We start from the raw sequence: 12,736 nt of genomic DNA on the forward strand, positions 1-12,736 counted from the left end.
TACAAATTTCCTGATTTCATTTCCTAACAGCTGAGTGAATACACCCTTGTCAAAATGTACTTCTCATTTCTGCTTTTCTTAATTTAGATATTTTTTCTCTGACCTTAGGTTAGTTAGGCTTGTCTTTTCTCAAAGAACCAAACCTTTGTTTCATTGATTCTTTGTATTGTTCTGTGTTCATAGATTCTTTGTATTGTTCTCTTTATTTCAGTTTTATTGATTTCAGCCCTGAGTGTGATTATTTCCTGTGGTCTACTCACCTTGAGTGAGTTTGCTTCTTTTTCGTTCTAGACCTTTCTGGTGTGCTGTTAATTTGCTTGTGCCAGATTTCTCCAAATTCTTTATGTAGACAGTTAGTCCTATGAACTTTCCTCTCAGCATTGCTTTCATTGTGTCCCATAAGTTTGGGTATGTTATTCATTAATTTTTGTTGAATACACGGAAATTTTTAATCTATTTCTCTGTAAATTCCTTGACTCAGTGGTGGTTCAGTTGAAAGTTGTTCAGTTTCTGAGTTTGTAGGTTTTCTGTAGTTTGTGTTGTTGTTGAATTCTAACTGTAACCCATAGTGGCCCCATGCTCCAACTTTTCCTTCTCTGTTAATATTTGATTTATGAATGAGTATGTGGTCAATTTTAGAGAATATTCCATGAGATTCTGAGAAGAAGACATATTCTTTTGTGTTTGGGTAAAATGTTCTGTAGATGGCGATTAAGTCCATTTGGGTCATAACATCTATTAGTTTCCTGGTTTCTCTGTTCAGTTTCTGTCTGGCAGACCTATGTACTGGTTGGAGTGAGATGCTGAAGTCTCCCAGTATTAATGTGTGTGGTTTCATGTGTGATTTATGTTTTAGTAATATTTATTTACAACTGTGGCTGCCTTTGTATTTGGTTCATAGATATTAAGAATTGAGTGTTCATCTTCATGGATTTTTTTCCTTTGATGAATATGAAATGTCCTTCCCCATTTCTTTTCATTAATTTTAGCTTGAAATCTGTTTTAGTAGATATTAGTATAGATACACTGATTTGCTTCTTAGGACCATTTGCTTGGAAAATCTTTTCCCAACCCTTTATTCTGAGGTAACATTTGTCTTTGAAGTTTGAGGTGTATTTTTTCATTCAGCCTATTTGGTGTTCTGTAAGCTTCTTGTACCTTCATAGGCATGTCCTTCTTTAGTTTGGAAACATTTTCTTCTACAATTTTGTTGAATATGTTTTCTGTGCCTTTGAGTTGGGATTCTTCTACTTCTTCTATACCTGTTATTCTTTTTCTTTTTTCTTCTTTCGGTTTTTCCAGACAAGGTTTGTCTATATTGTCTTGGAGCCTGTCCTAGAACTCGCTAGGTAGACCAGGCTGACCTCGAACTCAGAGATCTGCCTGCCTCTGCCTCCCTAGTGCTGGGATTAAAGGCATGTGCCACCACTGCCCGGCCTTATCCCTTTTATTCTTAAATTTTGTCGTTTCATGGTGTCCAAGATTTCCTGAAGATTTCATGTTAGAAATTTATTGGATTTAATATTTTTTTGACTTAACAATGTATTTCATCTGTTGTATCTTCAATGCCTGAGATTCTCTCTTTCATCTCCTATATTCTCTTGGTAATGCTTGCATCTGTAGTTCCTACTTGCTTCCCCAGATTTTTCATTTCCAGAATTCCCTTAGTTTGGGTTTTTAAAAATTGTTTCTATTTTAGTTGTCAAGTCTTGAAACATTTCCTTCACCTGTTTGATTTTTTTCCCTTGGCTTTCTTTGTCTTCTTTAAGGGATTTATTGATGTCTTCCATTTTTTTGTGATTTCCTCAAAGTATTTATGTGAATTTTTCATTTCTTCTCTAAGATCCTTTGTCATCTTCATAAAGTAATTTGAAAGTTTGTTTTCTTGTCTTTCAGCTGCATTGAAATGCTCAGGTTTTGCTCTTGTAGGGTCACCGGGTTCTGGTGGAGCCATATTGTTCTTTAGTTTTTGAATGTATTCTTACACTGGCATTTACTCATTTTTCCTTCTTTCCTTCCGATCTGTGTGGATTATGCCTCTGGCTGTTCTCCAAAATGTTGTGGTTTACACCTGTGCCTGCGTAGTCTGCTGTTCCTCAAATTGATGTGGTTTGCACCTGTGCCTATGTAGTCTGCTGTTCATCAAAATGATGTGGTTTGCACCTGTGCCTATGTAGTCTGTTAGTGTTTCAGGGCAGGGCCAGTCATAGGGAACAAGGTCAGGTGCTCGGGGTTGGGCAGCAGAGTGGGTCTTGGGGGGACAGAGTCTAGTGGGTAATGGGAGATAGTGGGTAGGCATTGTCTGGAGGCAGGTCTCTCACCTGCATGCAAGATGATGGGGACTGGAGCAGAGTAGTGGATTTCCACCAGATGTGGGGGTAAGGTCCAGCTGCCTTGTTGGGGCTGGGATGGGAGAGGAAGTGGCATGGGATGTGCTCTGTGGTTCAGTTAGGGTCTGGATTTTGGTACAGTCCAGCTGAGAGGACAGTCACTATTTTGTTTTTCCAACTTGTGTGGTTTACCCCTGTGATTATATAGTCTACTGGGGTGGTGGGAGAGGATGTTCAGGTGCATAGTGGGTTGGGCACCAGAGTGGGTCTTGGAGGGACAGAGTCCAATGTGTGGATGGGGTTTGGGCACAGACTGGAGCAGGTCCCTCAGGGATCTGCTATTTATTGATTTTATTGTGTATTGATCTTAGACATTTTGACAGCTACAAGATGAAATCTCAAAGTAGTTTTGATTTGCAGTTCCCTGATGGCTAAGGATGCTCAACATTTTTATGTGTTTCTTAACCATTTGAGTTTTCTTTCTAGTGAATTCTATTTAGATCTATGCCCTATTTTAATTGGGTTACTTTTTATATCTAGTTTTTTTGAGTAGTTTATATATTTTGGATATTCATCTCCTAACAGATGTATAGTTGGTAAACATCTTTTCCCATCCTGTTGATTTCTGCTTTGTCCAAATGATGGTGTCCTTTGCCATTCAGAAGCTTATGAGTTTCATGAGGTCCCATTTGTTAATAGTTCATCATAGTGCCTGTGCTAATGGTGCTTTGTTCAGAAGGTCTTTTTTATGCCAATGAGTTCCAGGTCACTGCACTTTTCTTTTTTATCAGGTTCAGTTTATCTGGCTTTATGTTGAGGTCTTTGATTCATGTGGAGTTGAGTTCTATGCAAGGTAATAATTATAGATCTGCTTGGAATCTTCTTCATGAAGACGTTTGACCAGCACCATCTTATTGAAGATTCTGTCTTTTCTTCAAGTGAATTTCTGGCTTCTTTCTAAAAAATTCAGGTGTTCATAAGTGTGTGCATTTATGTCCCAGTCTTCAATTGGATTCCACTGATCAATATGTCTGGTTTTGCGCTAATAACACACTTTTGTATGATTAATAGATCTCTGTTGAAATCATCAGTAATGATATCTTCTACAGATCTTTTATTGTTCAGTTTATATATCTAAAACTATGTAATTTTAGATATCCTGTGTGTGTTACCATATGAAGATGACAATTGTTTTTTCAAGATCTGTGAAGAATTGTATTGGTTTCTATGAGGCTTGCATTGATCCTGCAGAGTGCTTTGTTCAGAGTGGCTGTTCTTCACTATATTAATTCTGCCCATCCCTGAGCATGGGAGATCTTTCCATCTCCTGATACCCTCTTCAAAGACTTGGAGATTTTGTCACATGTGTCTTTCACTTGCTTGGTTAGAGTTACCCCAGGATATTTTAAATTATTTGAGGATATTGTGACAGGCATTGTTTCCCTGATTTCCTTCTCAGTTCATTTGTCATTTGTATATCAGAGGGTTACTGAGTTTTTGTGAACTGATTTTTTCATCCAGTTACTTTGCAAATAAAAACATGTTGACCTCTCCTTTCCAGTTTGTCTCCTCTTATCTCCTTCAGTTTCATATTGCCCTACCTCAAGACTTCAAGTCCTATACTGAAAGGGTATGAAGAGAGCTGATATCCTTGTCTGTCACAGTTTTTAGCAAAACAGCTCTGAGTTTCTCTCCAGTTAAGATGAAGTTGGCGATGAACTTCCTGTAAACTGCCTTTATGATTTTGAGATGTGTCCTCTACATACGTAATTTTTCCAGGACTTTTACCTGACAGGGTGTTGGATTTTGTCAAAGGTCATTTCTCTGCCTAATGTGGATCATGTGGTTTTTGTGTTTCAGATTGTTTATATTGTGTATTACACTTATCAATTTACCTATGTTAATCATCCCTGCAATTATGGGATGAAGCCCCTTTGATCATCTTGGATGATCCTTTTTTGTGTGTTTGTAGTTTAGATTTACAAATATTTCATTGAGAAATTTTGCATCTATTTCCATAGGAGACATTCTCTCTCTGTCTCTTTCTCTGTGTCTCTCTGTGTGTCTCTGTGTTTCTGTATCTCTCTGTTTTTGTCTCTGTTTCTGTCTCTCTCTCTCTCTCCCCCCTTTATGTGGTTTGAGTATAAGGGTAACTGTGGCCTCATAAAACAAATTGTTTCATCTGTTTCCATTTTGTGAACTATTTTGAGGAGTATTTTTATTAATGATTCATTGAAACCCTGTTGGAATTCTGTGCTAAAAACATTTGGTCCCGGGATTTTCTTTTCTTCTCTTTTGATGGAAAGGCATTTAGGTTCTTCATCTGTTCAACTAAGTATTACAGGTATCTTCATATTGCTTGTTTGATCTTAGTTTAACTTTGGTAAGTGTTGTGCATTGAAAAATTATCCATTTCTTTTAGATTTTCCAAATTGTTGAAATGTAGAATTTTAAAGTATGTCCTAATGCTTATCTGGATTTACTTGTTATATAATGTTATGTCCCACTTTTCTTACAATTTTCATAATTTGTCTGGTTTTTCTCTGGATTTCCAACTTTGAAGAAGACGGCTTACAGTTTTACTCTTTGAAGGAAATCCATCAGATTCTTCTGCAGACCTCATGCACTGTCTGTTCCCTGTTATTCTTGTTGCCTTCTCATTGTTCATTGTATGCCATCCCACATCAGGGAAGGGTATTTCTTTTATAATAGTAAATATTCTAGTTAGCTATGGTGTCATAAACCCACTCTAGTCTCTCCAGGTAAATTCAAATGAAATCTCTCCTCAGCTGGTATATGTTACTAGGTTAAAACAGAGTGCAGCTATAATTTTCCCTCATCAACTTTCAATGAGACATAAGAAATCAATTTCATGAATCTATTCTCCCTTTTTACATTTTTCTGCCCTTCTTTTACATTTACTGTTCTTCATCTGACAAAAGCAGAGCTCAGTGGCAGCACAGAGGTTCATATGCCTTGGCCCTTGGAAAATGTTCTGTGGAACTACGAATATAAAAGTGGAGTTTTGGCAGAATCCCCAAGGTACTGGAAATGCTGTAGACATGAGCCCTCTGCCAAAGGAAGCTGCACACCTGGAGTGTCACCAGTTCAAGATGGTTGTGTGTTGCAGTCAGTAGGCTGGAAGGGAAGAACCGTGTATCTTTGAAACTGAAGCTCCAGGTTCTGATAGTGGACCTGAGGGATTTGGTGTCTTCCCTGCTGGGTCATGGTCTTACACTGCTCAGCTCTGGTCTTGGGTGCTCCTATTTTCCTTCATCACAAAAACATGCAAATAATTGCTGTACATATAATTGCAGGTGGTGTAAAACTTACATAAAACACATTTCAAGAGTCTGTAAGAAAGATAGACATGAGTTTGTGTAATGATCTGTTCTAGTCAGGCTGATATTTGGAGAGCTATTCATAAAACAGAGGGAGATACAATAACAGAAGACTATAAATACATTGTTTGACATTTCTATTAGAGTTCAGGGAGCAGGAATTCCTGGCATAGGATGTTTAGATAACCTAGGTCATCGATTGCATTGCATATTTCACTGGGTTTTTATTTTGCCAAAAAGGTTCTATTTATTAAAGGAGGTTTTAGAGAAATGAGCTTATTGCATATGTATTTTGGTATGAGGATTTTTGTGAAATTGAAGTCCATCTTCACACCTAAGAAAGAAATGCATATCTCTTTGAGATGGAGTCTCCCCATGTGTCTGTCCTTGGTAGGAGAAATTATGGGCAGAAATATAGCAACAAATTATATGACACAGTCACATTGTGGCTCACCCAACATCATGGCTCAGTCTCATGAATGCTGAGATACCAGGTATATGCCACCACACCCATCTCAAAGATAGAGTGTTTCTTTTTTTAAATTTCATTTTACATTCCCATCAAAGTTCTCCTTCTCACTCCTACTTCTGCTCCCCTCCCATGATTACCCACCAGTCCACCCCTACCCACTCCTCACAATAGGCAAGGGCTCCCATGAATAGTCAACAAAGCCTGGCATATTAAGCTGGGGAAGGACCAAGTCCCTTCTAGTTGTGCTAAGGCCTAGCATGGCAGCCCATCGTAGGAAATAGGCTCCGACAAACTAGCTCATGTACCAGAGATAGATCCTGGTCCTACTGCTAGGGCCCCTCAGATAGTCAAAGCTTCATGACTGTCTCCTACACACAGAGGGCCTAGTTCAGTCTCTTAGGGGCTCCACAGCTGTTGGCCCACAGTTCATGAGTTTCCATGTGAGCAAGGTTCCCATGTCCCTGATTTTGACTTCCCTGGCTCATGTGTTCCCTCCTCTCTCTCTTAGACTGGATTCCTGGAATATGGCCTGGTGCTTGGTGTGAATCTCTGCATCTGCTTCCATCAATTACTGGATGAAGGCTCTATGATGATAGTTGGGGTATTCACCAATATGATTTCAGGGGGAGGCCAGTTGAGGCATCTTTTCCACTATTGTTAGGAGGCGTCGCTAGGGTCGTCCATGTGGATTCTTTGGAAGTTCCCTGGCACCTGGTTTCTACCTGACCCCGTTGTGGCTGTCTCTATCAAGGTACTTCTTTCCTGGATCTCCCTCTCCATCTGTTTCCCACTTGACCATCCTGTATCCTCTTCTTCCCATGAGGGAAAGATAGAATTTTACTTAGCAAAAGATTTATCAGTCATTTTTAAGACAAATGTGATAAATACATTTTCTTAATTCTTTGAGACTTTCATACATGCATACAAATTATTTGCAACATTGTCACAACATCCATTCTTCCCTCCAATCCCTTTTAAATCCTCTCCATGCCACCCATTTCATGTCATTAAAAAACCAAACCACTGAGTCAAATTCGTGCTGTTCAAACAAACATAGTTTTGGAGACATCTATCAGAACATGGACAAGTTACCAAGGTTCAAATATCTGAAGAAAACTGATTCTCTTTCCCCTTGTAGCCATTAACTTTCAATAGCCCTTCAGGTAGGGGTAGGAAATGATGTTCCCCTCCTCCATCCATGCTGGCATGCTGACTGGCTTGATTTTGTGCAGATCTTGTGTAGGGAACCACAACTGCCCTGAGTCCAGGAGTGCAATGACCTTGTCATGTCAAGGAGAGGGTTTTTTTTTCTCCAGTACTACACCATTTCTGACTCTTTCAGTATTTCTGCTCTCTTTTCTGTGGTAACCACTGAGCCTTGAAAGGAGGGCATGCGGCCTAGATACTGCATTTGTGACTAATCACTTTTTAGACACTTTACTCCTTTTCCAACCATTCTATTGCAATATATCCAATTAATAAAGGGGAAAATGATCTGTAGTAGTAAATGTTTAATAAATCCTATGTGTGCTAACTGAAAGGCTGATGACTTCCTGAATCATGAGTATATCTTACACATCGAGAAGAAATTTGATTCTACTCAGTGCTGACGATTTAGTATGCCTGAAATCACTGAAATGAAAGTTTATTCCTAAGGTGCCTGAAATTTGATGGGGGAAAGGAATGAGGGTTTGCAAATCCAATTCCTTCTTACTGAGAGTCAACATCATTTTCATTCCTGGTTCTACATGCTCAAAAAAAAAGTCTTTCAAAGAGTAGTAGCCATTTGATGAATTTATTTTCTGGCAGCTATATAACAGAAGCAAAAGGTGGAGATATTCTTCACTGAGTGAAACTTGGTATTACAACCTTGTAGCAGTGATTTTCATCATTCTTGGGAATAAGACCATCTAGACGTCTTTATTTTCAGTTGTGAGTCTTACTTTTAGAACAGGTCATCGAGTGTGTTTTGTTAGCATCCTTGTCTTACCTTATCCTCTGTCTTGCTACTCCTGGACATCATGAGGTGAGAAGTTTTGGTATGTCATGGCGTTTCATGTTTAGTTTTATTATAGGCTGATGGCAATGGAACAAGACAATGAAGGACTGAAACTGTCGTCTGCAACAATCTTTCCTGCTTTAAATTTGTCCCTGGAAGTGTAAGTCACGATGCAAAATAGTTGCAACCAATTTCTGAAACCCATGTTTTAGGGTACTGGGAATGTTCCCCCTCTTTCTGACATTTTACCCATCCTTTTATCTACTCATCTGTTTTGCTGAGCCCTTCTGGTGTGACAAATGCATTGATGTAACCACATGTCAACTACATTCATGGTGATGAGGTCTAGGGAATATCAGGAATAAGAATTAGCTAATATAATCAGATACATTTTCTTAATACCAAGGAAGTTCTGTCTGTCCCCAAGTTCTATGACTTGCAAAATGTGAGGCTTAGAAAAATCCCTGGTCTTAAAAAATATGAAACCCAAGGAAGAAAAGAAAGACAGGAAGAAATGGAAATGAATGATGAGGTCAACTGAAACCAGATGACACTAGTCCATGATGATTGGTAAGTTAATGTCATTGCAGAAATCTTCAGAATTGCAGCAGTATGTATGTGTTATTAGGCCTTCATAAAATATTACTTCAAATTTGCAGACATCTGTGCACCTCAACTCTGCACTTTTCAGATTATGGCCTGTTTAAGAAGATAGCAAAAAGATTTTTTAGAGTCAGGATAAAACCCCATATTCAAGTATTTTTTGATTGAGGATGCTTTCAATGAAAGAATTTTCTTTAATAGCAGTTAGTGCTTTTAAGCCTTTAAGCCTTCTTGATGCACACATTTTAGCTACATGTGGAGAAAGTTGATTTACCCAATAGCCTTTCCTACAAGAGAAATATTTGCTTAGTGGTGAGCTTGAGGTTCTACATGTAGAGACACACAGCATCATCGAACCTTAAGCATGCTTATCCATGCTGGAATCCGGACTCAGTGGTGAATAATTGGGCATGTAGAGATCAAGATAACATTAGCACACAAGATTCTGTGGAATGACAGGAAGGATACCCCATGAAAGATGCCAGGAGATAAACAAAAGAGGAAGACTTGAGAGGCATCAAGTTGTCCTGAGGATGAGAAGGTGATTCCAGGCTAAGACATAAGTTCAATGAACATTAGAAAAGCTAAAGCCACCAGGAAAGGACTGATATTTTGTAGCCTTGGAGCCTGTGGAGTTTGAAATACAACAGCTCTCAGAGGTTTCAAATTTCAACTTTGACACACTTGGTCAAAGTTCTCTGGAAGAATTAGGAAGTGTAGCCTTGTATGGGAAGGTGTATCACCAGAGATAGGCTTTGGGGTTTTAAAAGCCAATGCCATTCTCTCTCTTTCTGTCTCTCTCTCTGTGTATGTCTCTCTGTCTCTGTCTCTCTGTCGCTGTCTGTCTCTGTCTCTCTGTCTCTGTCTCTGTCTGTCTGTCTCTGTCTCTCTGTCTCTGTCTCTCTCTCTGTGTCTCAATGTCTCTGTCTCTCTGTCTCTGTCTCTCTCTGTCTGTCTCTCTGTCTCTCTCTCTCTGTGTATGTCTCTCTGTCTCTCTCTCTGTCTCTCTGTCTCTGTCTCTGTCGATCTCTCTCTCTGCGTCTCAATGTCTCTGTCTCTCTCTCTGTATGTCTCTCTGTCCCTGTCTCTGTCTGTCTCTCTGTCTCTGTCTCTGTCTCTCTGACTCAGTCTCTCTCTGTGTCTCTCTGTCTCTCCGTCTCTTATCTCTCTCTGTCTCTGTCTCTGTCTCTCTCTCTCTCTGTCTCTCTGTCTCTGTCTCTCTCCATCTCTCTCTCTCCCCATTGTTATGACTCAGCATGTAAATGCTCATCTCCTGCACCACTACCATGCCTTCACGCTTGCTGCCATGCTGTCCACAGTGATCATCATGGATTTTAACTCTGGGACTTTGAGCCAGACCCAAATTAAGTGTTTTCTTTTATAATTGCTTTGGCTATGCTCTTTTGTCATGGGAATGGAAAAACTGACCAAGACAGACCCTAAATAGAGCTGGTGCAGATCAAGGGCTGATGAATGTATTAATACAATGATGGAGAGAAGTCCCATAGTCCTATTCACTCAAGATGTACTTAGCTTTAGTATTCTCCAAAAGTTGACCCCAGCACAAGGTTTGGAATATCATAACTGGATGTCAGTGAACTCATTTTCTTTAAGTACAATATCTTAGAGATGGTGTTTGGAATCCTGAAGGAGAAACAGAATTCTCCAGAGCACAGAGCACATACTTACTTTCAGATGCATACAGGATTCTGCGGATCATACACGTTTCACCAGGTCTTGTAGTGCATGTGCCATTCCCATTAAGACACTCTCCATTTTTGTAAGTTCGACACAGTGCGCACTGCACAGAGAGAGCTGCAAAGATAAAGACTACTTAAAGGAGACAGGTGCTGTGTTGTCACTTCCCATGGAAAACTAGATCTCTGGATTACTTGGCTGCAACCATGTTTTGCCTAATAGGTGTGCTCCAGTCGGCATGTCTCAACACCACAGGCAAGGCAAGGTAAAATAAAAGGCAGTTGATTTTCTTTCTTTGATAGATAAGGCAACAAGATACAGGCAATACTTACCGGTTTCAAGGCAGAGAAGAAAGAGACACAGCTTCAGTAGGTTTTCCATTTCTACTGAGCTCACTTGCAGGGCAGTTAGTGCCAGACGCTGATGATCAGAGATCACTCACAGAAAAGACTGGACAGCCTCTACTGAATTTATAGTCCACTCAGGAAATGACAATGGACAGTGGGTTCCCAGAAGCAGAGCTCAAAATGAGGTACTCCCACATTGGCAATACACCAAACCCCTTTCCTGTAACTTACTTATTTCCTCATTCCCCTCACATTCCCTTGCTTCAGGGGGCACTAAACATACACATGAACTGAAAGGCAATCTTACAATCAGCAGCACACGGTGGTACCTTACTTATTCCTCTTTCAATGCTATATGTTCAAACTGCTAGAGATCAAAACTAGGCACTGAAAAACAATCGGAAGAAGGCTGTTATTGAGCCTGAGTTGCAGCATGAGGGGGTGGCACAGGAATATGTCCTTTGGATGCTGGCAAGGTGAACACAGCAGCCTGCTTGTCTAGACAGAAGCTTATGTGGCAAGGTGGTGTGTACATCCTTCATCTTCAGGAAGGGTCATGTTAGCACCTAGTCCTTAATATCAAACATGGGGCTTCTGGTGGAGCACCTCAGGAAGTGCTCCTTGTCTGACTGGGGTGTGACTAGCTGCTGCGTGGGAAGTGTTATCTGAAGTCCACTGTGCTTGGTAAGGTCTGCAGACTGCCCAAGCATATCCTCAGTTGTGACTGTCGTGATCATCTGCAGTGTCTGTAGAAGTCTCAAACAACCAGGCTGCCACCACAGAGTCTAGTCAATTTCTGGCAAAAGGGCTACTTGGCTGGTGTTTTTCCTGCTCAGTGTTGCTATGCATCAGTGAAGGGCCTGTTTAGTTGTCTGTTACTGAATATTGTGACCATGAATTGAAAGCAAGAAAGTATTATAAGAAACTCAACATAAAGTGTGCATTTATGTTAGTATTAAATGAAGTTTAATATATTATTACATTATATGTTGACATGTTACATATCAATATATGTATATTTATTCACACAAATAGGCACACAGGCACACAGACACACATGTGTGTCTGTGTGTATGAGCCAAGGTCTTACTATATAACCTTAACTTCTCTGGAACTCACTCTGCAGAGCAGAATGGCCTTGAACTTACACAAATATACCTTCCATAAAACACATACACAAAGTGTTTAAAAACTCAGTTTAATTTTCTATTGAGTCCCAAATTAGTAACCTGATCAAATACCCTCATCTACGTGTTCCCTAAATTATTTTAATTACAGAAGGAATTAATAGCTTAGTAATCTCATGTAAGTGTGTTTTGGGCTATATTGTAATCTTTCTGCCTTAGGACTAATATCTTGCATTTTCTGAGGAATTAAGCTCATGTCAGAGAACTTTATAGTTTATGACTGCGATGTCATAGGCATTCATTGATACTGAGTTGGACATCACTTCGCTATATTGTTTAGTTAGATATGAAATTCTTATTTCACTTTCCTATTTTGTTTTATTTTAACAGTATCTGCTGTGGAAGTCTCAACAATGACCGAAATTTGTTAATAAAAAATGTCTTAGTTTATTTTTTGCGTGTGTGAGTCAGTATCATGTATAACCAATTCACTTATTTAAAAGGATATACTAATAATTTTACACTCACATATACTACTGTAGTCTTCTTCTCATAGTTTTTTATCTACTAAGTGGATCTTTTGCTGGTACTGCTTTTCACAGAGTTTGTGTCGCTGAGAGGAATCAGTCTATCAAGTGAATAGAAATAGAAAACAGGCTGGTGGGACTATTTAATTGAGTCCAACTGACATTATTGACAAGAGATAAAGAAGGCCAATACATAATGCAAAGGAACAACCTTTGAATTAACCATAACACTTATAAATATATATGCACCAAGAGTTGACACTCCCAAATCATACAATAAACTTGCACAGCA

General features: G+C 39.4%; 1 protein-coding gene across 1 annotated transcript; it reads right to left on the bottom strand.

Moving 5' to 3' along the window:
* Window positions 1-7,950: 7,950 nt before the first annotated feature.
* On the bottom strand, window positions 7,951-10,907 carry LOC121133535 (acrosomal protein SP-10-like). Its single transcript, XM_040730216.1, has 3 exons — window positions 10,776-10,907; window positions 10,435-10,560; window positions 7,951-8,841 (listed from the first exon to the last, which is right to left on the bottom strand). The coding sequence occupies exons 1-3, from the start codon at window positions 10,822-10,824 to the stop codon at window positions 8,696-8,698; spliced, it is 321 nt and encodes a 106-aa protein (XP_040586150.1). The 5' UTR covers window positions 10,825-10,907; the 3' UTR covers window positions 7,951-8,695.
* Window positions 10,908-12,736: the final 1,829 nt, after the last annotated feature.

Source organism: Mesocricetus auratus, unplaced genomic scaffold (genome assembly GCF_017639785.1).
Source record: "Mesocricetus auratus isolate SY011 unplaced genomic scaffold, BCM_Maur_2.0 Super-Scaffold_100022, whole genome shotgun sequence".
Taxonomy (NCBI): domain Eukaryota; kingdom Metazoa; phylum Chordata; class Mammalia; order Rodentia; family Cricetidae; genus Mesocricetus; species Mesocricetus auratus.

Excerpts from the sequence above, each read along its gene's own strand:
- LOC121133535 (XM_040730216.1), bottom strand. The coding sequence starts at position 10,824 with ATGGAAAACCTACTGAAGCTGTGTCTCTTTCTTCTCTGCCTTGAAACC. Across the intron at positions 10,561-10,775 it reads TCTTCTCTGCCTTGAAACCG|CTCTCTCTGTGCAGTGCGCA; the intron begins GTAAGTATTGCC and ends TTATCTTTGCAG. Across the intron at positions 8,842-10,434 it reads AATCCTGTATGCATCTGAAA|GCCATAATCTGAAAAGTGCA; the intron begins GTAAGTATGTGC and ends CTTCTTAAACAG.